General features: G+C 40.9%; 1 protein-coding gene across 2 annotated transcripts in view; it reads left to right on the plus strand.

Annotated features, from left to right (window-relative positions):
- PALD1 (phosphatase domain containing paladin 1) overlaps nt 1-793 on the plus strand; it is a 237,769-nt gene extending 236,976 nt beyond the window's left edge. For both annotated transcript variants that reach the window (XM_083148482.1, XM_083148483.1), the window contains one exon: nt 598-793. In XM_083148482.1, coding sequence (XP_083004608.1) covers nt 598-747 — 150 coding nt within the window. In that variant the 3' untranslated portion in view covers nt 748-793. The remainder of the gene's footprint in view (nt 1-597) is intronic.
- The last annotated feature ends 22,143 nt before the right edge of the window (nt 794-22,936 follow it).

Consider the following 22,936-nt stretch of genomic DNA (forward strand, 5'->3'; position numbering starts at 1 on the left):
GCCACTAATCAGATAACACGTTATGACCATTGGTCATTAATCAGGATATCCAGCCATTCTTCTCATCCGAATAGGCTTCAGGGATGACAGGATATCCCCCTATATGTTGTGACTAAAAAAAATTAAGCACATTAGATATAAAACTAGGCAAGACTTAAGGGTATTCAATCCTGGGTTCCGACTGTCGGGACGTCCCAACAGTCGGAACACTGTTCGCTTGCCAGTTTATCGGCAGACGGGATTCAATATTCCGCCTGCTGATCAGCAAAAAAAGGGGCCTTGTTGGAAAGGCGCCTGCCGATAATTCCCCTGTCGGAAATAGCGGCGGGAATTGAATACCCTCTATGTATGGCTACCCTTAAAATCTGCACTGTTAGTGGGCCTTGAGGATTGATGTTGGGAAACAGTGCACTACACGCACGCATTTCTCTGATACCACTTAGTTGTTAATTCCAGGGTGATATTGTTGTGATAATGTCCTGCACTATGTTCAATGTATCACAATTAAACAAAATAACAGGATGCATACGCAGCCATTGTATTATATATTTTCAGTAAAAAATCTATAGATGTTATGTCTTTTTTTGTATTTTTTAGGTGGCATCCAAAGCTGGAGTTTATGATGTGCTCAACCAACTGGGCTTCAGTGAGTTTGAGAATGCAGAAGACCAGCCTTTGTGTCGGCTGCGCTATCGTTGGCAACAGCAAAACATCAACTTGCTTCCTTTCCGTGGCGAGTTTGTCTAGGAGTGTAACAACTACTTTGCATATTTTCTTGGTAGCGCTCTTTTTTAATTTTTTTTGGAGCATGAAAATCTAGCTTTAAAAAGTCCCCAAAAGTCATTCCCTGTTTTCTGGGCTTATTGCGATGACCACAAAAACACCACAAATAGCCATGGAAAAAGCACACATGCTTTGTAAGGAACAGCAACGCAGTATTGTCTGGATCCAGTGAGGACTGAGTAACACACACTCCATGCACTCCTTTCTTATGTTATTGCTATTCATTAAAGTAGGTTCCGTTGTAATTTGAACAATTAACATTTTGAAGTGTGTGGTAGAGCTGTACTTACATTTATTGGGAACAGTGCTGTGTATACCATGATCCTGGGCACTCGGTGTAGTATTCCTTTTATTATATTATGGTTTGATAAGGAGTATGAATGCAATAGTTTATTTTTCCATAGCAAATAATATTCAGTAAATGTTTAAGGCACAAAGGTGGGTATTCAATCCTGGTCAATTTTTAGCAAGCAAAAAAAGTCCGCTTTCGCCTGTATTTTTTGGGCTAATTCGATTTGCCTATTCAAACCCAGTGCTGGTGAAAAATCCAGCATTGGTGAAAACAGTGTGTATCAATGAAACTGCTGCAAATTCACATGGATTTTCCAAATTCTCTGCAATTTCGGCCATATTGCGGCCATTTTCGCCCATGCCATTTCGCCTACCCCAAAAAAAGTGAAAAGGCATGGGTGAAAATGTACTTAAAAATGGGTGTAAATGCATGTGATTAAATACTGAAAAGGCAAATCTTGGGCGTTTCTTTGCCTGGCAAAAATATCGGCTGGGATTTAATACCCCCCAAATTGTTCTAATAAATGTAATATGAAATATGATGTTATAAGAATTGGGGGCAGATTTATTAAGCTTGGAGAAGAGATAAACTGGAGATAAAGTGGAGAAAAGGTAAAAGGAGATAAAGCACAGCCAATCAGCTGTGTTTGAAAAAGACAGATGAGAGTTGATTGGCTGGTGCTTTATCTCCTTTTACCTTTTCTCCGCTTTATCTCCAGTTTATCTCTTCTCCAAGCTTAATAAATATGCCCCTTGGTCTTAAAAATATGTACAAATTTAGTTATGCTTTGCTTTATCAAATGTGTTTAGTTTAAAATGCTTTTAGAAAAGTGTATTAATTTAAAACAAAAACGGAAAATTTGCAAATTTATTGAATTTTCAAGGACTATCCCCTCTTTTAAGCTTTTCATTATTCGATATTGTACAAAAACTTTGTTTTGTGGGGCTTTGAAACAAAAACGTGCAGTGACAATTTGTCAAAATGAGAGGGGGACAAGGTTTCACTCTTACAAATATCTTCTACTGACTGTCTGTAGTTAGTTATATGTAGAATGGACATTCCAATTTTTGGATAAATCAGTTGAGCATGGTAATTGTTTCTGGAGCTAAATGAATAGAAAAATACCATAATGATGAATGATCTACGATGAAACACACTTCAGTCTGAAAGGTATAGAATAAGAGCAGCCCATTAGAAAAGCTTGAAATATAACGTTGGGAATTAAAGGTGAAGATACTGGTCTCTATACCAGCAGCAATTACCATTTTGATTTATATGTTTACCTCAAAGAGGTATTTGCCAGACTTAATGCATGTCATGTTATTTGTTAAATGTAGGTAGGGTATTTTTAAACCAGAGTCACTATACTTTTATGTAATAAATATTTTGTTTGTTAAAGAACACCGATATTTTTTAAATAATTATATTTTTTTGTTTTTGTAATGTTACAAGATCTGTCAAAGTAAAGACCCAATTGTTTCTATATTTTTTGTTTAATGTTGTACTGTTTTATGCCTGATGTGTGCAACTTGGTAAGTATGATTCTGCAGTGCTGTGAGTAAAAAAGTAAAAATGAGAAAAAGAAGAGATGGTGTAATCCTGTAGTAATATCAGCCTTAAGTGCTTCACATAGACCCACCACCTATACACAGTGGAAGCCATTTTGTGAGATGAACCAATATTTAGGTTGCAGCTTTTTGGTTCACTGAATTTAATAGAAATGTGTCCACTTTTACCTATTAAATTTGCAAATAAGAAAGTCTATTTTGATTGTACATCCTCTAACCTATAGCTATCCCATATGCTAGCTGACTGTATCTAAACTTTGTAGCATCTCCATCTTTATTTGACAGCATTACTGAGTTATCTGTATATGTACATCAATGAGATTTTTTCTACTCTGAACAGTCCCAATTTAAATCTTGAGCAAAAAAAAATTGACAACAGAACATCTATTGAAATGTTTCATTTGCTTGCTTTTTCCCCCCATTACTTTCATAGTCCTCAGATTTACTACATGCACTGAATAATTTTTTCATGAGCTGTATAAGGAGACATTTGACAATGACATATAAAGATCTTTTTTTTTTCTAGAAAAACATTCATCATTAGTCAATGTATATATCTGACAACTTTGATTAGACGTAAAAAAAATGTAAATGTATTTTAGATGTATTTTTGATATTTCTTGTTAAACACACATACTATGTTCTGTAGTCTCTTTTGATCTTGATGTAAACAGGATATTTTAAATTTACTGTATTTATTTAGAAAAATATTTGTGCTGGTTTGGTTTTTAATTTGTTATTAACAGAGTAACTTTACTATGTGCAAGTATGGATGTCCTAAATTAGTTATTTGGATTAGCTAGGCACTATTACAACACGTGGCATTTTGTTTAATAATTGTAGATGCACTGCACCAATGTGTAAGATAATTTCATGTTTATAGGTATGCTTTTATATTTGCCATGGATTTTTACATATTTTAGAATTATTTTCATTAAATGGAAAGCACGTGGGGCTGGAGCCTTGACGTCTCTGAGCTATTTGACCAGAATCCTAGCATTTTTAAAGGAAAAACCGTAAAGGAAAAAGACCGATCAGCTGTCCATGTAATTATTACAAAGAAAGAATTGGCACTAAATGACAATTCTCAGGTATTGTGAGGACACCGAACCCTGCCAACAGAATTTTGAAAAAAAAAAAAAGACCCCACAGTAAAATCTTATGAACATTTGCTATGTTTGCTAGGTTTACTAGTACAGGTTGAGTATCCCTTATCCAAAATGCTCAGAACCAGAAGCATTTTGGATAACAGATTATTACGTATTTTGGAATATTTGTATATTTGAATGAGGTATCTTGCATTTATGTTGTATAAACACATGAAATGCACATAAATATATTTTATTTGTGCATGAAACAAGGTTTTAAAACACGAAACATATTTTGTGTACAATCTCAGACACTGAATTTGAATGCCAAGCAATCATGCACATATTTAGTGCCATTTACATATAATTTTCCCAGTAGTACCAGTACATTTTTAACAAAAATAAAATAATTTTTTGGAAAGTATGGTTTACTGAATAATTTGGATAATGGATATTTGAATAAGAGATACTCAACCTGCATATTACTGTTCAGTATTTTGTTTATTCTTTTTTATAATCCAGTTTGAATGTTTTAGGCATCCGTTTCTTTTGGTAATGATTGTGTGGCACAGCTTTTCCGCTGTACATAACATAGAAGGAATTGGTTGGCCGGTGAGTGTGAAAACTTCCTGTCCTCTACCATTTCCTGCTTCAATACTCTGTCTAAATGACATTTGCAGTATTTTTGTTCCCAAGGATAATATACAGTAGGGAAGAAGACCAAGTTCTGCATAAACCACGTCTAAATCATTATTGAATTTTGTAACATCTACATGATGACAAAATCTAGCAGGATACAGTATATCTTCAATACATACAAATTCAATTTATTTTAGGTTATTATAATTCAAATAATGTAAAAAAAATGTAATCCCTACTTTAAAATATAATATACAGCTTTATGTGACAGAACATGGAAATTTTTACTTTAATTTACTTTAATATACTAATATTTAAAATGAGATTTTTGTGATTTTTTTGCTTAAGATCTATTTTTACAACAACATTTGTTTATTACCATAAAAAAGGATTAAAAAAAAATCACAAGACAATGTTTCCACAGCTTTTTGCAAGAGTTAGTAGCATAGGTACTAGCAAGTGTACATCAGGTAATAACACAATGCAATAGGGACATACAGTGGATGAAAACAGTGATCAATGACACATAGAATGGCCAGCAAAATTAAAGGATATAAATCTGAGCATGTTTAAACAAACAACAACTTTTTTTTTTATTTCATAATGGCCTTTTTGGCCACGGTGAGAAAAAGTATAAGTATCTGAGGAAGGAATGTAGCCAATTCTTAGCTCTGAAGTTCCTCCTGTTTAAATTGCAGTAACTTGTACCTAGGGGTAAAGACAGTACATAGTAAGATCTGTGATTCAGTTTAGAAGCAAGAGTACCAGATCCCAGAATCCTTACTGTATTTTTATTAAAATTTGTATTTATATTTTGATATATGTGTATATTGAGTATCCCTTATCCCAAATGCTCAGGACCAAGAGTATTTTGGATAAGGGATTATTGCGCATTTTGGAATATTTATTTTTATTTATTTACATATTCACCTGCTCCCCTGACATCCATGGTGTCTCCTGATGTCCACGGTGACCATCGGATTTATTTTCAGGGGCATCCCTGGTTCCAAGTATGCATTGAACATGTACGTTGGTGTGCTGGGGACATCACTGGCGCACATGTGCACTGCATTCTTGGGACCAGGGATGCCGCTGAAGACTAATCTGGAAGACATCAGGGGCGAGGTGAGTATGAAAAACGGTGCAGGGGAGGGGGGGTCCCATCTTCAGAAGCGCTACAGTTTTCGGAATGTTTTGGGATATTCAGATAAGGGATACTCAACCTGTATATTAATAGCAAGCGTAACAGTGACTTTTATGAGGTGACTTATTCTTTTAAGCTGTTACCTTGAACAGGGCACATCATTTATCAAATTAAAGCTGTTGGGTCCATAGATGTGCCTAATTAAATGGATGTTGTAAATTATTGTTTTGAGTTCTGTGACAAAACATCTGCCAATCATAATGCATAACCATTGAGCTCTTTGAAAATGTAAAAGTTGGTCAACTCTGCCTGTTCACCTGCCGGGAAACCTGGATCATGTGACCTGCCGTGTAGTCTGGAAAATGTCAGTTATGTGCAGCAACCCTCTAAGCATGGATACTATGAGGTATTGACTCCTAAGGTGGTGAAAAGGGGTAAAATGTTCTGCCCAGCAAACCTTTGTCAGTTGAAACCGTTCACATCAGCTAGTTGTCTTTTATTTATGCATTTTCTCTTTCTAACGATGAGTATGAGCTGTGTTTTGTGACTGCAATGGGTTTATACACGAGGGAAGGGGCTAGAGGCAGGGTGCTTATTGTTACAATCACACCTGGTTGTACTGTGCCTGCAGTCAGTGTTGGAATGGGGTATGAAGGGCTCACTAGGGTATGGCAGTGGTAGGGGCCCATGTTTAAGAAATGTGGCCAACTGCAAGAGGTGGTTTGGCCCACCATTTTAGAGGAAATGGCCTGTGTTTCTGCTCTACCAGGTAATGAATTGAGTAATAATGCTGGCCACACATCAGACCAACTTTCCTCCAACCATCCAACTAGTTGATTGGATGGAATAAAAATATGGTACTGGATGAGTGCAAATGTAATATTTACTTCAGAAATTTGCTCCCAAAATCTGGAAAAGGACAAAAACTGTCTCTCAGGCATGGTACTGTAGTTGAACCTGTTTGATTTAAACAATTTGACTGAACGTTTTTGTCCATTTTCCTGGGTTTGTGAGCACATTTCTGATTGTCCTTTGCTCCCATCCAGTACCATATTTTTATTCCATCCAAGCAACTAGTTGGATGGTTGGAGGAAAGTTGGTCTGATGTGTGGCCAGCATAACTTTGTAATTTGAGTCCACTGAAACTTGACATTAAAAGAGGAGGATTTTACTTGTGCCCCTATGAATCAGCCTGGCCCTGTCTGCCAAAACTACATTAGCAGATAAAAGGAGTGGAACGGAGAGTGGTAATTGGTATATAAACAAGTGTAACAAATAGTGGCCAGGAAGTATCAATGTGCAACTTTTCCAAACTCCTTCAAATGTGTTTCGTCCTGCAGTTTTTAACCAGATTTATCTCATCTAAAACTTCCCGATTCCGTTTATTATATAGATTGCATAACATAATGTTGCTAGAGCAACCAAGTGGCACTCTGGAAGACCTCTGAAAAGGGCAGCACAATGCTTATATAGTATGAGCGTTTTATTTTGGGCAGTCTCTTTAAAAAGGTGCATCATTTATAAATGCAGATAAGCTAGCAGAAAAAATGCTTTTGTACACATAATGCACAAATCAAATATATTGTAAATCCGTTGACACCTTAAATCAAGGATCAAATTTGAGATTAAAAAATGCTTCATTGCTATTGTCTCTAGAGTTTTATGTTAAAAATTAAATATTGGGGGGCGTGGCCTGGCTGCTGAGCTGAGAAGACGTGCATTGCAGGAGCTCAGCACCCTGCAACTGACTGAAACTTAATAAATTGATCTCCAGCACCTCCTTGTCCCCCCTACTGACTCATCTTGGCCCCAGCACACGGTAGGCATAGCAGAGTAAGGTCTGCTGAATTGGGGAACCAAGCAGGAGGCTCCCGCAGATTGCGGCCTACTCTTGCTCCAGAAGCCGGGGGCTAGATTTTGCAGTTTACCCAGGCCGCACTTCCAGGGCCGTGGGAATCGGTCACGAGTGCACCAGACCCCCCCTAACCAGCCTAACATCATTGGGTGGCTTCCCTGAGGTCCCCCAGGGCCCGTGGGCCCCCCCAATTAAGGAACTGAGCCCCTCACACCTGTTAAAAGAGCCCAGCAGGAGCTCTTCTCACAAAGCTTTACACAGACGGCAGCCATCTTGGATTGGAAATATCAGCTTACAGTGTTATAGAGTGGGGATTCAGAGAGTCAGACCCAGGCTGGTCCAGGTCTGGATCCTCTGATCAGCTTCACTCTTCATCACCCCCTGCCTTCAATGCTTCCATACTCCAGTGGAGTACTATGTTAAAAAGCTGAGATTATATTGGAAGCTCCTATTGATGTGTGATTAAAAAAGGGCACAGCACCACTCTATACCTACCCTGCTCCGGGCCCCCGTGTCCCCACCCCGCTGGGTATAGAGGCAACTCTTTCCCCCCCCGGAGACACCAGCTGCCTGGGTGCCGCCTGAGTCACCCTCCACACTGCTACCCCTCCTCAGGTCTCCCACGCTAAAGCCTACCAGAGGGACCTAATGTGATCGCCAATACTTCATGGCTACCTCTCCATGACGACTATAACCTACTCCCCTATGTGAACCTGCATCTATTGCATGAACCCCTGGAGTGCCTGATCCCCATTCCCTACCCTCCAATATAAAAAGTGCCTGTTTCTACCATGCCTCCAAAGAAGCCCAAGGAGGGGGCCCCTACCAAGATCAATATGCCTGCTGGGAAACCCTCACAGGCCCCTCTACTACAATCAAGCCCCCTGAAACAAATGTTTGCCCCCCCGAGTGCACAAGCAGATTACAGTCCCCCCTCTGGAATAGCGTGCATAGATGCTGAATCCAATGAACCAGTGACAGTGAAGTCCCTCTGCCAGGTCTTCTCGGCATTCCAGGCCGAGCTGGCCAAAGACCTTAAAATGGCCATCCGTGAGGTAAAAACTGAACTAATCGCGATTGGTGACAGAACAGACCAATTAGAGAGGAAAATGGAGGAACTGGTCACATCTCACAATGTTTTGGTGTCATCATATGACCGTCAGCAACTCGAGATGGAGCAGTTCAAATCCAAAATGGCCGACCTGGAGGACAGATCAAGGCGGAACAATATTAAGATCAGAGGCATCCCAGAGTTGGTGACCAACGCTGAGCTTGAAGGCTATGCCACAGCACTGTTCCGTCGGCTCCTACCCTCCGCTGACCCCAAAGATCTTCTAATAGATCGTATCCACCGTCTACCAAGACCCAAAGCGATCTCGGCCGACCTACCTAAGGATACCCTCCTCCGGGTCCACTTCTATACAGTAAAAGAACGTCTACTGAAGGCAGCCCGAGATGCAAAAACAAAGGACACACTCGGTGGCCTCCAAGTGTTCCAGGACTTCTCCCCTGCAACCCTAGCCAGCAGGAGGGCGTTTGCCCCTATCACCCAGGCACTCCGCAATCATGAGATCCGGTACCGCTGGGGGTTCCCGGTGAAGTTGATCATCACCCATGAAGACACCACATATACTGTATCATCACTAGATGCCGGAATGAAGCTCCTACTAGATTGGGACATTTCCACCACTGTACCTCAGGGGCAACAGCGCCCACAACCACTTCGCCGGGAATGGGCCAACACCTGATGACCGTTGTTCTTATACAGCCGTTCCTACCCAATACCTGTTACCCATGCCATCAGACCTCCACCACCTCCCCACTGTGGGTCGAGGCTCTAGCGATAAGTATCAGTTTTTATTACCTACTACTGGTGCAGGCCTTTAGGCACTGGGTCCAAGCTGCTCACTGTCTGTAGCAGCACACTGTTAGCGTGTTTAAGGTTTCGGTTTTCTCTATAGATTATAGCTCCCCACTGGATGGGGTTCTCATTTTCTCCCTCCGTAACCTTAGTTAGAAGTATTTACTGTTATACCGTGTCTCTATGTTGCTTTTCCTCCTAGGTTCCTCAGGCGGACTGTTATATATAATGTTTTGTTTAGTTAACAATGTCGTTATTGGAGGGGTGGCCTAGTCCCCTATCCTCTTCCCGGAAGATGCCAGGCCACCACCCCCAACCTCTCTGTATACTACTGCACGAAAACTCCTCCTTTTTCCCCTGCAGTAGTCGTGCGGGTCCTAGTGTATGGACCCTTCTGTTCTACCTTTCCCTATACCTCCCCTCCTATCTTTACTCTGTACTCCCCCTCCCCTCTCCACCTCTCCCCCATAGACTGCATACCTCCCATCTCACCCCCTCTCTCGCTTACCCGTTCATGGATGTATTTAGATCTCCACTGCATTCTCTAATGCCCCGCCATGCCTAAGTTGATTTCCTTAAACGTTAAAGGTCTGAACTCTCCCCATAAGCGCAGAATGGCCCTGACATATTTCCACAAACAGAAGGCGGACATAGTGGCCATCCAAGAGACGCATTTTGCCTCACCTCACCCCCCCACATTTAGGGACTCCAACTACCCGACCGCCTTTTACGCCAATGGCCCTTTTAAACGCAATGGTGTTGCCATTCTCTTTAACCGGCATACCCCATTTGTATGTCACTCCCAGACCGCTGACAAAAATGGCAGGTACTTGATCATAACTGGCCTATTAGAGGACAGGCTGACTACGATTGTCTCTGTCTATGCCCCCAACACAAATCAGGTGGCCTTCCTCCGCAAGCTCTTTACTCTTGTACAAAAAATCACAAAAGGTTCTCTGATACTATTAGGAGACTTTAACCTGGTACTTGACCCCCGACTGGATAAATCCCTCCTTCCCTCCAGCCATCAATCCCACTCAGACAACCAATCGCTAGCCCTGCGTAACCTACTTTTAGAATTCGACTTGTATGACACTTGGAGAACAACGTACCCTACAGGGCGGGAATATACCTTTCACTCCCAAGTTCACAACACTTACTCGAGAATTGATTATATTCTCTGTGATAAGTGGACCCTCCAACACTCTGCAGGAGTTGATATCCTCCCCATAACGTGGTCGGACCATGCCCCCGTGGTATGGCAGTGGAACTTTCTGTCCTCTAGAATCCCCCCTAGGCCTTGGCGTTTGTTCCCCCACCTACTAACAGACCCTTCGGCCAAAAGTACCATTCTAAAAGCAATAGAATCATATATGTCCAACAATAAAGCGACAGACACCTCGGTGACCAATCACTGGTGCGCTTTCAAAGCGGTTACCAGAGGGGCTGCTATCCAGGCTGGAGCAACTCTGAAGCGTAAGGCCATCGAAACCCAAAAAGCCTTAGAGTCCAAACTACTTGACCTTGACGCTAGAAATAAGTCGACCCCCTCTAACTCCCTAAAGTTGGAGTTGGCCTCAGTACGCAGTCAGCTCCAGAAAATGCTCCTTGCCCGCACTCAATCAGCTTTAAATCGGATAAGGCATAGGTTCTATCTTGCTAGCAACAGGTCGGGCAGAATGTTAGCCCGAAAACTACGTGCCCAACATGCTAGAAACCGAATAAAATTTATCACCTCTCCTAATAAAGAGAAAATCCAAAATCCTAAAGACATCGCTGACCAGTTCGCTGACTACTACTCCAAACTATACAACCTCTCCATGGACACTTCCACACCACAGCCCACCTCCACCTCTATCAATTGTTTCCTAGAAAACCTACACTTCCCTTCACTTTCCCAGGAACAACTTGACCTATTAAATACCCCATGGTCCCAGATGGAGGTCCAGTCGGTCATAAAGTCACTTCCACGCAACAAAGCACCCGGACCAGATGGGTTCATAACAGACTTTTACAAGACCTTTAGCGATGTGCTCTCCCCCTACCTCACAGACCTGTTCAACGAAATCTCCTCGGTAGGGCATACCCCCCCAGAACTGTTAGAGGCCAGAATTGTTACCATCCCGAAACCCGGTAAGAACCCAGCCTTGTGCCAAAACTACCGCCCAATAGCCCTATTGAATAGTGACATCAAAATCTTTGCCAAATTAATAGCATCCCGAATTAATCCCTTCTTACCCTCGCTGGTACACCCGGACCAGACGGGGTTTGTCCCAGGTCGTCAAGCCCCGGACAATACACGGAGAGTATTTAACTTAATAGATTCATTGTCTGCAGATCAAGATCTTCTCCTCATCTCACTAGATGCCGAGAAGGCATTTGACCGACTTAACTGGCAATACATGCGGGAAGTTTTATCTCGCTTTGGTTTTAAGGATCGGATATTGACATCAATTATGTCTTTATATAGCTCCCCCTCGGCCCGGGTGTTCAGTAATGGCTTTCTCTCCTCCCCCTTTAATATCACCAATGGCACAAGACAGGGATGCCCACTCTCACCCCTAATATTCGTCCTTTCCATTGAACCATTAGCTATGTCCATCCGTAACAACCCTGACATTCCTGGCCTTCGAGTGGGCACCACCGACCATAAACTAAGCCTCTTTGCGGACGACGTGCTACTATTTGTGACAGACCCTATCCATACACTCCCACACATCCACGAGACATTAGACTCTTACAGCGCTGCATCCTACTACAAGCTCAATACATCCAAGACTGACGCATTACCGATCAACCTTACAGACCACCTTCCCTTACTGAAAACCACATATACCTATAATTGGCAAGACACCTCTATAAAATATCTAGGCATCCACATCCCTTCTAACATGACAGCTGTATTTGAGGCTAATCTCGCCCCCCTTCTAACCTCCCTTGCATCACTAATCAGATCATGGTCAGCATACGAAATCTCATGGATGGGTAGGATGGCAGCATTCAAGATGTCGCTCCTGCCAAAACTAATGTACTTGTTTCGCACCATCCCCTATATTTTCCCTAAGAAGTACATGCAACAAGCTACTGCTATTCTGACGAAGTACATTTGGTCATCTAAAACCCCCGCTATTGCCCGCTCCAAAATGTCAATTCCAAGGGCATTCGGAGGACTGGACCTCCCAGACTTGTTTCAATACCAAATAGCCTGTCTTCTTGCCCCATCTAAACACTATTTTGAAAGCCCCTCACCTAGGACCTGGGTTGATATTGAACAACATCACTCCCCTAATATTCCTCTCTGTGACCTTCTTAAGATACCTAAACACATCAGACCCCCATTGCCCTCCCTTCTGCCAACGACTTCCGCTACTCTATATGCATGGGACCAATTACTTTCCTCCCTACGCGCCTCATCTTCCCTTATCAATACTCTCCCTATCACTACCGTGTCTAGGCTAATCCCTAACCTCAACTTGTCCCTCTGGAAACACAGTGGGATCACTTCCCTGGGGGATGTAGTAGACACTAATAAAATCCTCCCCTTCTCTTTCCTCCAGGAAACATATTCTCTCCCCCCTCACGAGTACCTCCACTACCTGCAGGTAGCACACTGGTGGAACTCTCACTTCTCCAAACGCCCCCCCCTGGATCCCCGTCACCAGACGGTCCTCTCACGACCCTCCCTGACACTCTCCAAAGGGGACATCTCCTTTTGGTACGACACCCTGATAACCCCTGTAGAGTTCACCAAAACATCGGCCCATAGAAAATGGGAGGCGGACCTGGGCATCCAGCTCTCCGCCCCCCAATGGCGTAAGATTTTCCTATCCTCATACACAATGTCTCGTTGCCTCAACCACTCGGAGATGCATATCAAATTGATCAATCGCCTCTACCTAACTCCAGACCGCCTCCACACCTTTTGGCCAACATGCTCAAATATGTGCTGGCGACAGTGTGGTCATATCGGTACCATTCATCATATCTTTTGGTCCTGTCCCAAACTTAGGGCATACTGGGGTGAAGTCTTTAAATTGATCTCTGAAGTGATTCAGCTAACCCTCTCCCCTGACCCCCTCCTAGCCCTATTCCATGTATACCCACAGGACCTCCCGACAGGGAAAACATATGTCTTAGGACATATCCTCATAGCGGCAAGGGCAAATTTAGCTCAACAGTGGAAGCAGCCTTCCCCTCCCCTCCTTCTTCAGGTTATTCTAAAGACGAACCATCATTTCCACATGGAGACCGGTTTTCAACCCTACTCTCCCAAACCCTCCTCGCCCCACTCAAAGTGGGCTCCCTGGTCCACTTACACAACTGTGAGGGAGGGCACTAGATTCTTTCTCCCGATTGTGCCTGATCAATCAGCCACCCTTAGTCTGAACGAACCCCCTGATTCAGACCCTCCTTCCCCCCCAGTCTCTATTTAGGGATGTTAACCCTTGGTCTATGTTATAACTGATTTTGTGTTGTTATATTTTTGTATAGCTCGCTCTGTGCAGCGATATATTATGTTTGTTTTGCCTATGTGTAAAATTTATTGTGTAAAAAACACTGCTCTATATTGTCCGTGGCCCAGAATGCAGTCTCCCCCCCCCCCCTACCCCCCCTCTTCATTTCTGTACCCCATATAAAAAACTTGTGTTAATAAAAATTTATTGATGAAAAAAAAAAAAAAAAAAAAAAAAAATTAAATATTGGATGCGTAACCCTTTGAGTGCCAACGTTGCAGTATGAGATGCAAAATATCGGCTAAAAATGGCAGCCACGCTTAAGCTCTGTACACACGCTTCGATCTTTGGCTATTTTCGATTCGATATTGCTTATAGAAGCAAATTCAAATCCACATCGAATGGTTTTTAGGACACTTTCGATCTGCATTCGATTCGATGCACGCTCCCGTTTTTAAAATCGAACAGAAAAATCTACTGTGCAGCCAAGGAAATATCGAATTTGATCCAGTAAATCGAATGTGTACAATGAATTAGATATGGCATTAGATCTGTACTTTTGCATTAGATATCAAATAGAAAATTGAATCTGGTTAAGGAGGAATTCAATTATGGTCTGATGCCTTCCCCTGGCTGAACCAGCACAGCAACAGCAGCCCAGTCTCGCACAAACTGCTCAAATTCAAGATTCAGCCAGGTGCAGCAACAGCAATTTGCACCCTTCATCCATTACATTATTTACATAATTGGTTCTAGTTTTAAATTGTGGCCGGATGTAAAATAAGGACCAACTTTATTAATTATTATTCGGGGGAAAATTTGAATTACTTAGGATGCATTGTGCTGTTGAATGATATGCATTGTGCTGTTGAATGATAAGCAATGTAATGACATCTTTGTTAAAAACTGCACTTCCAGTAAAGTTTCAAGGTTCAAGCAGACAATATGGTGTTTGGTGTAAGAAAAACCTTTTAGAATTCTCATTTTATTCCATTTTTGTTTGTATAGGCTCAAAGAACGAAATGTTTATGTGCCACTGTGTTGTTGAGCTAGTTGTCTCTTAAAGAGACATATATACAAAAAAGTACTCTGCGCTAAAATAGAAAATATATTTACTGTAATTCTAAATCATAAAAATAGATAAATGAAACAGAAATCGTAAAAATTGAAAAAAAATCAATAATACATAAATCATATAAATGACAATAAAAACAAGGCTCAATTAGAGATGGCACTGGTTAGCATTCCAACAGTGTTAGTAAGCCAATTCCAAGAGGAAAGTCTTTACATAGGTTATTAGTATATAAGCAGAGAGATCTTGTTGTAACCATGCAGGTTAATATTTGGTAGTCAGAGCACATAAATGGAGCATCATAGCAACAAATATTTAGTTGTTAGTATGTGATATAGTTACCACTCCTTTTCAACAGCAGCTGTGATTGCTTCACCTAGAAGTGTTCAGAGGCTTCCTCAGAGAATAATCAAAAACTTTTTGATATTTTCTGAGGAAGTCAATGAAACCATGTAGGTGGAGAAACATATTGGTATCTACTCTCTTCTGGTACCAGTATCTCTGTGTACAGCAGTGACTGTCCTGTGGGCGAATCCAAATAGGGCAAGACTAGAAGTGCTAACCAGGCTGGGAACCGCGGTCATCCAGGTGGCGACCTGCTTATCCACAAACATGCCTTGCTAAAAAGCCAGCAAACACAGCTGCTGTTGAAAAGCAGTGGTAACTACAGTATATCACATTACTAACAACTATTTGTTGCTATGATGCTCCATTTATGTGCTCTGATGCACTAACGGACTACCAAATACAAACTTGCAGATATCTCTGCTTTATATACTAATAACCTATATAGATACTCTACTCTTGAAATTTACTTACTAACACTGTTGACATGCTAACCAGTGCCATCTCTAATCGAGCCTTGTTTTTATTGTCCTGTATATGATTTATGTATTATTGATTTTTCAATTTTCATGATTTCTGTATGACTTATTTATTTTTATGATGTAGAATTAAATATATTTTATATTTTAGCGCAGTGTACTTTTTTGTATATATATCTCTTTCTCATGTGGTTTAAGTACCCACATTCCACTGCAGCCTGAATAGAAAACCTAACTAATATCTAGAACCGGGACATTACTACCTTTAACTTCATAGCTATCATCTGTTATTGAGTTTAAGCATCTATATTCACTTTTGTCATTATGACCTAACAGCACACAGCCACCTTCCCCCTCTTTTTTTTCTTGTCTTTTAAAGGTATGACTAACCAGACAGATAACTCTATTCATATTATATAAATACAAAGCAGTACAAGAAGAAATGGGATTTTGTGGAACATAGTAAAAAGGAAATTACGTTGTGTCCATATTTGTCTGTTAATAAGTACATGGGGGGAACCCAGATTGCTGATATTTGTAGAGTTTGCCATTCATGTGTTTCCAATTTTTATTGATAATATTTTCATTTTGTATTAAAAATCTTACAAAACAAATGCTTTGTTTTCTTCGTAATCTTCACCTTGTATAAAAGTTATTATTCTACAAAAGTAAATCAATGCGCATAGACAGTATGGGATAATTCCTTGCTAAATGTTAGACATTTTGGAATCAGATGCTGATCCATTTTATAGTAATTTAGAAAAAGAAAACATACAGTGGAAGGTCAATTTATATGTGTTCTTTATACTAGGCTTTAATACCTTATGCACTTAAGCAACACAATTTAAGAATACTGTTATACACTGCATTTTACTGATGTAAAATAAAAGCTTATTACAGTCAATATGGGGATAGTTTTAAAATGAGTAATTAGTCATTTCACATACTGTAGCTAATTATTTTATATGGAAACCTACTGTACATAATGAGTCAACCAATGCTATATTCTAATAACTGCATCAACTTTGTCATCTGAGATGCATTCCTATCTGCTCATTGTGACCTCCAAATCCAAGGAAGTTTATGACTGGCAAAAAATTAAACACAGTTGTTTTATTGTTTTTGCAATTCCACTGCACCAAATTTTGAACTGTGAATTGACTTTACAAGTCTTTACAAGCTTTAATAGAGAGCCATATTTTCAGCTCATTGAGTAAAGTAAAAGTTATACAAGCAGGCTTGACCCTTGGCTTGAGTGTGGACACCTGCTCTTTACACCTGAGTGGAAGTCATGTGGGATTTCAATGCTGGATACAAAGCTGAATAACCAAATCTATGACATCGTTGCACTATTGGACAACTGCTTCTCACTGCTACAGCTGATATTTGGCATGGTGATTTCAGGCTTGTGTACATTTGTCTGGCCACGGAAACCCAATCTATAAAGCTTCCTATGAACAGGGCAGCCTGGATGGTGTAATGGTTAGCATTACTGCCTCACAGCGTTGAGGTCATGGGTTTGATTCCCACCATGGCCCTAACAGAGTTTGTATATTCTCAACGTGCTTGCTTGGGTTTACTCCGGGCACTCCGGTTTCCTCACACAATCCAAAAATATACTGGTAAATTAATTGTCTTCCAACAAAATTAACCCTAGAATAAATGTGTGTGCATGTACATGTGGTAGACAATATAGATTGTAGCTCCACTGGGGCAGGGATACTTTTTCCTTTCCATAAATTAATTTTCATCAGGCTCAGTACCAAGAGATTGGTGAATAGCGGATGTGATGCCATTGTTTAAAAACCCGGCACTTTGTATCGGCTTCCACTTCATGGGTAGTAAATGGAGTACAGATGTGGCAGTTGCATCTGTAGATAAGGAGGGGGTATCTATGGAGTACCCAAAAGAAGTTTCACCCAAGGTGTCTCTAGGGGGTTGTGCCTATATATCACTATTAAATATATGTAGCAGCAATTAAATATCTTTTCCAGTAGTCATATGTGCCATCACGACGTTGGATGGATGAAACAAGGGACGAGGGAGAGGATGTTTTGAGTAAATTAGAAAGTAAATGTCCCATTGTATTGCAAAATCTGTAAAACCTGTGTTCTTTATAGAAGGTATGTATTTCTCCTATTGAGGTAAGCAGACCCTCAAAGTTTTGTTTTTTCAAAGTATATACAGATTTGGCAGTAGGAGATGGAGACACCTTGTAGGTCTGATAGGCTTCCAGCAATTGGGACTGTGTTAGTTTATAGGAGGAGGTGTCTTTTTTTATTTTTTTAGAGAGATATATTGTATTATAACGGCCCTTATAATCACTTTAGAGGTTTGCCAAAATACAATGGGGTTGTTTCCTAGTACCTCTAGGTTGTTAAGTCTGAACTCCTCCCAGAAGGATTCCAATTTGCTACGAAAGTCTAGAGATGAAGCGAGGTGGGAGGGAAAACATCATCATTTCTAAGAAACATCTTACATTTAACAAGGACGTGAATGACACCGAAATGAGAGAGTGAACTGAAAGAAACATTGGCTCAATGTGAGCATCTATAATATTAGAAAGAAATAGTGTCAGATAGCAGCAAATAATAATTTCTTGATGTGAAGCCATGCACGGCAGAGAATTCGGGGCATACAGATGGAGCAGCTTCTGGTAATAGAATCGGGTCAATAAGGCTCAATAGAGAGAACTTTCAGAGGAACTTTTTACCCCAAGGATTAGTTTTGCCTCATAGATTTTTAGAGATGGGTTTCCAAATGTAATCCAAAATCTCCCACTATGCAGCGCATGGGAGTCTGAGGGAGTGGCAACAGCCCTGAAAATGTATCTTTTTATACACAGGATACTGTATGGAATACAGTATTAATATTTAGCAGTATATATGGTCTATAGTATAGGCCTGGGGTAGCCTACTCCAGTCCTCAAGAGCTACCAACAGTTAATGTTTTCCAGATCTCACAGAATCACAATTTAAAATGTGTTAGTAAGTAATGAGTGCACCTGTGCAGCAGCTAGGTTCCCTGAAAAAATGTGCACTGTTCGTAACTCGCGAGGGCTGGACTTGGCAACCACTGGTATAGGCTGTTTGAAACATTTAAATAAATAAGTGGTCAGGAAAAGGTTAAACATGTCATGATAAATAAATACATAAACATAATAGAAGCAGTACTGCACTTTTTAAGCTCCCACTTCATGGTAAGGCCATGCAATGTTTGAGGACTCAGATCCACACATACAGTAAATGTGGTAGAAGCAGCTGGTACACTGGGCATGTGCAGCAGCTCTGCTCTGTCCCTTACACTGCATGATGTGGTGGTAGCTCTATTGATCATATTATATACCATTATTATTGTCATAATTTAAGGAACTTGCCAATAGAAGGGGGATTGCCATATCCAGCGGTCAATATGGAGGTTGGTGTACTGTGCTGACAGCAGGAGGTGAATGGATGCCTGTGTGCGGCATCTATTCACCCCTCAGACGGGGGGGGGGATATTGGTGCACGGAGGCTGGGGGCAGTTGATGGTCCCAACGCATCGTTCCACAGTCCCGTCGCTTGGACATTATATAATCTCCAAGCGCCACCCCCTGTATCCGTGTGCAGTGTAATCCGTGCCGGCCTGGGAATATTTTCGGTTCTGCACTGTAGTGTAAACGGGGCAAATCCTGGATGCGACCCAGATTGAATGCCGGGTCGCATCCAGGATTTTGGTGGAAAAGCGGTATAACATCGTGTTTACCCAGTTATAGTGGCACTAGAACTGGCTGATAGTGACTGGTTTCAGAGGGTACCAACGCTTCCAACATCCCCTTGTATTAGTCTTTCTATTTTTTGATGTTGTATATTCTTAAATAAAAGGGTTTACATTTTTTTGCTTTTCAATTCTATTTTTATAACTAAAAGAAAAGCAAGAAAACACAAAGGCGATAGTCCATGCAGCTCGTTACACAAGCTCATCTAACCAGCGCTAGTCATTGTTTACCTGCAAAATGCCACTTAGTAAATTGGTTTGTTACTATACCTCTAAGTGGCAGCATGCAATATCTCCAAGAAAATGCCAAATTGCTGTCTGTGTTGCAGTATAGAATATATCTCCCAAAGGGCCAGATTCTCTAACCTTCAAAAGTGATAGAATGGAGAGTGATAAACAGCCAGCCAACCAGCTCCTGTCTGACATTTTTCAAACAGTCTGTGACATGGCAGGTAGGAGCTGATTGGCTGGCTGTTTATCACTCTCCATTTTATCAATTTTGAAGCTTAGAGAATCTAGCCCAAAATCTTCAACCTAGATGAACTTATTCTAATGCTATTGATAGAATGAGAACAAGCTGACTGGAAAGGTAAGAATACTGCGGAGGATCACAGGGATTACATTTAAATTAGTGAACACTTAAACAATCATGTTTATTTTAAGAATTTTATATTTCAATTAGAGAGAGAATTAGATTTGGGTGGGGTTTTACTACAAAGTGAGATCTATATTGCAGTGTAAAAGTAAAACAGTCAGTATTTTCCCTGCACAGAAACAAAATTATTCGCACACAAATCAGAATCAGGTCCTTTCTTAATTATTAGTTCCAGTCTGAATTAATAACGCCATCATTTTTTTTTTTTAATGGAAAGTTAATCTGCAGATTTTGCTCTTCCTGTTAAATGTGTCTAAGTTCCATAGTTGCATAATTCACACCTCTTGGAGTCTTGGAAATTGAGTGGGTATTTTATATTGCGGTGGGTATCTACAACTGTGTATAATTGGAAAGGGCATCCTGAGTGAGAGGAAGTTAAACCACTTCCTAACACAGTCTAGGACAGTTGCCAAACAGTCTGGAGAGAGGCAGCTATGCTGTGAGAATCCAACTAGAGGTATCACTTAGAGATGATCTTTTCCAAGGCTAGAGGGAGTAATTGTAATGTAATTAAAGACTATGGATATTTAATGCTAAATGCTTACATGGTGAGTGTGGTTAAACAGATGTACTAAGCGGAGTGGAAAGAACCTACAGCAATCCTACCACTTATTCAGAAAGCGTAGATTGGACCTCCCACTGGTTAGGAAACTGTAAATGTATTTCATAGTATATTAGAGCCATTCACAAAAACAAGCAATGATACTGCTGTAATTATAAATAAGACCTGACTAATGATTGGATGACGGTAGAAGTTTGCCCCCATACATTTGGTTCTCTATATGAGAATTCTCTAAATGTCACCTGTTACAACCGTGCAGTCCGTGCCCACATCCAATAACAAAACTTAGTTGGCATTGTCAAGTCTACAGAGACACGGTGCAGATTTAAATGATATGCTATGAATCAGACACGCTGTTGTAATATCACCACTATGTTGGCAATAAGGGAACGAAAACAATATATTCTGATAAAAATAACATACTTGGTACAATCTCTTTCTTTAATCGCACATACTGCATATGGAATCATTTCTAACAAACAGGCGGATATGTAATCCTGAATTCAGCCAATGGTAGCAAGTAAAGGTTTATTTTCTCACTGAGGATCTGATTCCCCAAATTAGAATGTTTGCACATGACCTGGCAGCGCCATTCCCTCTAATCTTTTCTGAGTCAGCAGGCAGTGTGAGCATTCCACGGATGCCTGTGGACAAGGGAATCACAATGCACTGTCCCTTCTGGAGCTCTGCCACAGAGCAGCAAGTGAATGCTTTACAGCCAGTGTGCAGATGGTGAGAACGGATGACAGTATTTCACTGATGCTTTTATACATGAAATACTATGGCACTATTCCCAATTCTTACAACTCACAGAAAATGTGTGCAATACTTCAGCAGGTAGAAACCGTTATCTAGCCAAATTGTGCAATAAATAAACGTAGAAGACACCATATGTATTGTCTGATAAGAACAATCACTTGCATTGTGTTTGTATTTTACATTTCATTGATCGGTTGTTGCTTTTTTATCACAGTTATTTGGTATAGTAGATTCCACTTGGACACTAGTGACACACACACAAGTTTCTGCAACGTAAAAGTGGAATTAAAAATGAAATATGTAACACTAGAATTATTGTGTCTTGTGGTAATGTTGGCATTGTCTGAATATTAACATTGAACGTTATTTCAATGGAAGTTTACCTTTTTTTGGAGAAAAGAAGAATCCTCTCCTAACTAATCAGCAGACTGGACTACAGTACTTACAATCAGCGGCTCTTACCTCTGTGGAGGAGGGGGGCTGGTGCAAGGCCTTGCCACAGTTTTGCTATTAGGGAGTGCTAAAACCATTGCAAGGCATGCTGGGATGTGTAGCTTCACAGCAGCTGGAAAGTCATATTTTGGACAGACTGAACATTCAGTCATTCACATCAGTCCTTGCCCCAGTGGAGCTTACCATCTATATTCCCTACCACTAGTACACATACACACATTAGGCTTACATTATGTTAGGAACCCACGCAAGCACAGGGAGATTTTGTGCTTGCGTGGGAATCCAACTAGATGCAAAATCTGTCTAACACAGAGAGAAACAATGTGCACACGACTACCCCAAACAAAACACTTATCTTATGGTAATGTGTCTGTAGGGAGCCAATATAACTATGATTGCTCGTTTCATGCACCCGGATTGGTTTATTAGCCCTTCTGACAGTTAAATGAACATTGATGGACTCCCATTCACATTGCAAAAAGCTGTTACTGTAAAGTCTAGTGACTAGTCTAGTGACAAGGGGTTAGGTATGATAACCCGAAGAAGGGATCTTGAAATTCAGATGTCTAGCAGCAGAATCCCAATGGACAGAATCTCGACAGATCCGGTACGTATTTTCACCCTACCGCTACCCCGAACCCACCCCTCCTGCAGCCAAACCAACCCCCACCAAACCCCCCATCCCCCACACCTGTAGCCTAACCCTAATCCCAGTACTCAGCTTCGGTATTCATTGGGATCTCATTTTTGGTCTTCCAACTCCAGGGATTTTGACTGGATCCTGGTACAAGCACCTGAAATCACTAATATTGAAACATTCCAGGGCATGACTGAGGTGATAATTTGCCCATAGAAAACCACAGGGTTAGCAGCATAGACCTTGTATCTGTCTAGCTCAGTTTTTAACAAACATGGCAATCAGGGCCCCCCAATGGTACATGTTTTACAGATTTTCCTACTATTACAAGTGCAATAATTAGCACACCTTTAAAATATGTCAGCCAGTAACAAATACACCTGTGCACCAACTAGAGGATCTGGAAAACATGCACTGTTAAGGGTCCCTCAGTATCGGGATTCGTAAACACTAGTCTAGTGATTGCATACTGTATATCTGCTGGTATGTACCTTGGCTCAATGATGTAAGTACAGTAACCCTTACTCACAGTGC

Source organism: Crinia signifera, chromosome 6 (assembly GCF_055691185.1).
Source record: "Crinia signifera chromosome 6, ASM5569118v1, whole genome shotgun sequence".
Classification (NCBI taxonomy): Eukaryota; Metazoa; Chordata; class Amphibia; order Anura; family Myobatrachidae; genus Crinia; species Crinia signifera.